At 44.2% G+C, this 5,165-nt stretch overlaps 1 protein-coding gene across 1 annotated transcript in view; it reads right to left on the bottom strand.

Annotated features, from left to right (window-relative positions):
- Positions 1-5,165, bottom strand: part of LOC122550473 (collagen alpha-1(IV) chain-like) — a 233,746-nt gene that overhangs the window by 129,802 nt on the left and 98,779 nt on the right. The window contains exon 2 of the mRNA XM_043691239.1: positions 978-1,037. Within this exon, the coding sequence (XP_043547174.1) occupies positions 978-1,037 (60 nt within the window). The remainder of the gene's footprint in view (positions 1-977; positions 1,038-5,165) is intronic.

Here is a 5,165-nt window from a genome sequence, read left to right as displayed (position 1 = left end):
GGAGATGGGGCAGTTCAGAGGATGGGGCAGTTCAGGGGATGGGGCAGTCAGAGAGATGGGGCAGTTAGGGAGATGGAACAGTGGGGGATGAGGCAGTAGGTTGGAGTTTGGGGTAAGGCCATTACCAATGTTGATGTGGTTCACTTTTCACTCCAAATAACAGCTCTTCTGCGGTGCAGGTTGGAGTGTGACCCTTAGGAGGGGCTTTGACAGATATCAGGGTGACAAGTTAAGGTCGACACCCCTACCTCCCTCCTGTGTTGGATTGTGATGCCCACATGGGATTAAAGGACATAGACTGAGACACCTCAAAACTGAATGCTACAGGTGGGAATGTGACCTTCCCGCCACCCCCCCCCCTCCCATTGGCAGGAGTAATTGTGATTGACAGGTAGATGTTTGACTGGCAAGAGTGTGACAATGAAGAGTGTGACTGGTGAGGTGTGACAGATTGGAACATGACAGCCAGGACAGAGTGTGACAGGTGAGGTGTGACAGATTGGAACATGACAGCCAGGACAGAGTGTGACTGGTGAGGTGTGACAGATTGGAACATGACAGCCAGGACAGAGTGTGACAGGTGAGGTGTGACCCGCAGGTGGGTGCCTGGGGCGCGAGACACACAGACAGGAGTGTGACAGGAGGCGATGTGACAGGCAGGGCTTGTGATGGCCATTCTCTCAGTCAGCTCTCCAGTGGATCCCTGCTCCAGTGTCTGTGCTACAAGACTGCAGCCAGGCCCAGGAAAACCATGGAGCCTGGACAGGGTTGCCAACATGTGCCAGTCTCAGTTCAGAACCTCTGGGATCTGGGATTGGAGAATCGACCCCACTGCAGGGTTACAGTTATCTTGAGCTTCTATGGGAGAGCTCCACACTGGGGGAAGTTGCTGATGGGGTTGCTGACAGGGGTACCAATTTATTGTTACCCTGTTGAAACAGCAGTTTGTTTGCAGGTGAGTAGGTTATTGTACTGACCTTTTCTCCTTTCACACCACTGCAATCGCACTTGGAAGTCGATGTACAGCCATGACATGCCTGTTGGAGACAGAAAAGTTACAACATGAGGAGACTCGTCTGCATTCCTGTTGGATTTTACTTTGCTGCCCCATTGACGTCCCCCTTGGATCGGTGTTTCCAGGGCACCTCCTATACCACACTGTCAGCCTTGGAGGTCACTATTTGACTTCAGAGTGCATCACAGTCCTGAATCCAGCCAGGAGCAGTCTGCGTGCACAGAGCAGCCTTCCAGCAGGTACTTACCAGCTCCAAATAGAAAAGTTGACCATTCATTAATGATTTCCTTAAATCTGTTTTCATTCTGTTGATGAGCAAATCAGGCAACTCAGTGTGTGACTGGAGTCACAAAGAAGGCAGACCAGGTAAAAGGAAGTGTGTCGGGGGGGCTGGTGCGGGAGGGAGCCGTGACTGAAGGCTATGTCAGATAGGATTTAATATCCTTCTCTAACATGGTGCATGCTCTCCTCGAAATCCCAAAATCAGGGTAAATTTAATCAGTTTAAACTGCACCTTGGTAATTGTTTATGTCGACAAGATTTATTCTTTGTTCACTACAGATGATTTTCCAGGATAAACTAGATTTCTGGAACTGCATGCATTCATAGAGTCATATAGAACGGATGCAGACCCTTCGGTCCAACAGGTCCCACCTGCCTGCTCCTGGTCCTTATCCTATTCACGTACTTAACCAAATGTCTTTTAAACATTGTAGTTGTGCCCACATCTCCCACTTCCTCAGGAAGCTCATTCCACAGGCATGGATTACCACCCTCTGCGTACCCCCCAGTCTTGAAATCCCCCATCCTAAGGAAAAGACAACTACCATTAACTCTGTCTATACCTTTCATTATTTTATAAACTTCTACCATGTCGCCTCCTTTGTTCACTAATGATGGTTATCCAGGATAAACTGATTTGCTGGGTCTGTTTGCGCATTTGTGATTTCCAGGGCTCTTTTTGAAAAAAAAAACCTTGATTCAGATTCTCAAAAGCCATCTTTGGGTCACAAGTTCCCTGGAGTGATAACAACAAATTGTCAAATCATAATATTCATTCCATCCAAATTTTACTAACCATGGTCACTGGCACCCAATCTTTAGAGAGCCATCATTATCATCCTGACCTTTATGCAAAGCCTTGGCATTGAGGTTAACACACTGCAATAACTCACCTGGTCTCCTTCAATAGCGCCTTCCAAACCCATAACCACTTGAAACTAGAAGGACAAGGGCAGCAGTTTCATGGGAACACCACCTGCTCCCCTCCAAACTGCTCACCATCCTGACTTGGAAATATATCACTGTTCCTTCACTGTCGCTGGGTCAAAGTCCTGGAACTCCCTCCCTAACATCACTGTGGATCTCCAACACGTGGACTGCAGCGGTTCAAGAAGGCAGCTCACCACCACCTTCTCAAAGTCAACATGGGACAGGCAATAAATACGGGCACAGCCAGAGATGCCCATGAGTGAACATATATTTAAAAATTTGCTAATTAATGACCAGAATGATTGTCCCAGAAAGCTTTTAGATGAAGCATCTCACTATGTCCTTCTCACGCTCTCTCAGCTGAATCACACAGGAATAGAAGTAAACATTTAAAAACCGCAAATATTTTTTCCAGAATTTTCTGTTAATATCTCTACTGTTCTCATTTTGGCAAATATATGTGAGAGTACCACTGGGTCATTAAAAAAAAAACTTAACAATGAATCAAAGATAACATTGTTTTATAAAGAGGAAAATTACAACACAAGCCCCTGCAAAGGAAGCCCTTAGAAGATGTGAATCAATAGCATGAACATCTTTGTTCCTTGTTCAATTCAAACCAAACTCCATCCCATTGAACCTCAATTTTCCCAACAATTAATCTTCTGTTACTCAAACATGAAGCTCAAAAAGGAAAAACAGGAGAGGCTTGAAAAAAGCTGTTGTTGTGGTGCAAATTATCACCACTGCAGACTTAGAATGTCTGTGTTCAAGTCCCACCTTCCTCTTGAGGTTTATCATAATTTGTCTGAATAGGTCGATTGAAAAACATTTGCTGAATTAACAGTTCTCTGTAATACGGGGGACCCATCTCACAGAGACAGTGTACACACGGGTCTTTTTTAAAATTCATTCCTAGAATGAGGACATCTCTGGCTAGGCCAGCATTTATTACCCCTTCCTAATTGCCCAGAGGGCAGTTAAGAGTCAATCACATGGTTGTGGGTCTGGAGTCACAAGAGGCCAGACCAGATAAGGATGGCAGTTTCTTTCCCTAAAGGTTATTAGTGAACCAAATAAAAATAGGAAGAACTGCAGATGCTGTAGATCAAGAACAAAAAATAGAAGTTGCTGAAAAAGCTCAGCAGGTCTGACAGCAGCTGTGAAGAAAAATCAGAATTAACATGTCAGGTCTGGTGACCCTCTCTCAGATATTATGCAATCAGATGGGTTTTTCCTGACCATGTTTTCATGGTCATTATTAGACTCTTCATTCTAGAATTTTATCGAATTCAAGTTCCACCATTTGCTGTGGTGGGATTATGATCATCTGTTAAAGATTGAAGATCATGGCTTAGATTTTGTGACATTCACTGTCATTCTATGAGAAAGGAAGCTAGGAAATCTCTACCCCATAACCAAGCGAAGTCTGAAGTCTTGCTCCAACTGCATGAACATGCATAAAATAATGAGTATTTGACATAATAGCATACCCCAAGATATTTCACAAAGCAATATAAAGTTTAATAGTGAACCACATATGGACATATTAGGACATAAGATCAAAAGCTCAGTCACAGGGACCTATTCTGAACAAGAGTGTCTGAAAAGGGGAGAGAGAGAGAGAGAGAAAGGGAGTATCAGTAAGACAGTAGGAGACAGACAATTTTAAAACAACATTTGAAAGAGAAATTCAAACAATGTGTTTAGAAAGTGACAAATATGTGAGTGATTATGAACAGCGAATGGGGAGCAGGTAGCATTCGACCATGTTCAGGATGCACAGACCTGAAGGGCCTGCTGGTTTCTTTCTTTGCCAGAACATTCCCCAATTCAACATCCCCTGTCACAGTCACCCTGTGTACTCTACAGTCACATGGGGCTTGATTTTAACTTCGTGTCCGAATGGGCCAGGAGGAGAGGGGATCACAGGGACTTAATTGGTTCTGAAAGGAGACAAGAATTTGAAGCTCTGTATTCTAAACTCATCAGAGCCAGGACATAAGGTATGAGGTTGACCAAAGGGACACCATTTTGTATAGTGTGAGAAGAGGGTGCTGATTGGTTGGACCGTCAATGGTGTAGAGCTGCAGCAAGAACAGTTAACTGTCAACCTCTAATTCACAGGGCAGGCAAGGTAGATTCTGATTGGTCAGGGAGTAGCCAGGGTATACAGCTGGAATTGGCTGTCTCCATCACTCATTTTATGTCAAACCAGTAGCTTCTTCTCATCTTGTATAAAAGCTTTGTACAAGTTTGTTTCTCACATGCTAGCTCTGATATATGCAAAGTGAAAACTTCAAAATCTTGTCTAATTTATCAGAGTTTAAATTCTGTACTTTAAGCAACCAAATGCTACCTGGATCACAAAAATGAGGGGGACATAGTTGATGTCAGGGGCCTCAATGGAGGGGTGAGGTTACAATCCTTGCCTGGCTTTAACTGCCAGGTTTCTCCAGATTCAGCAATCTTCCGTCCAAACTGAATAGCCGGGAGCAGCCTCATTCTCGGACTTAAAATGAGAACCTGCCTCCTCAGAGAAACGAGTAAATGTGTTCCTGGAGGTTTTATCACATGACCTGCTTCCACATATTAGTTGGCCAACGCATCTATCCTTGTAAGACACTGCTTTCTTACACCAATTGGAAAGCAAAAGACCTTATTACCCAATTGAATAGGTTTAAAGGTCCTATGGAGTGTTGCTGAACAAAGAGACCTTGGAGTGCAGGTTCATTGATCCTTGAAAGTGGAGTCGCAGGTAGATAGGATAGTGAAGAAGGTGTTTGGTATGCTTTCCTTTATTGGTCAGAGTATTGAGTACAGGAGTTGGAAGGTCATGTTGCGGCTGTACAGGACATTGGTTAGGCCACTGTTGGAATATTGCGTGCAATTCTGGTCTCCTTCCTATCGGAAAGATGTTGTGAAACTTGAAAGGGTT

This window comes from Chiloscyllium plagiosum, chromosome 6 (assembly GCF_004010195.1).
Source record: "Chiloscyllium plagiosum isolate BGI_BamShark_2017 chromosome 6, ASM401019v2, whole genome shotgun sequence".
NCBI lineage: Eukaryota > Metazoa > Chordata > Chondrichthyes > Orectolobiformes > Hemiscylliidae > Chiloscyllium > Chiloscyllium plagiosum.
The sequence above is the reverse complement of the archived record's forward strand: the minus strand, read 5'-3'. Positions and strand labels throughout refer to the sequence as shown.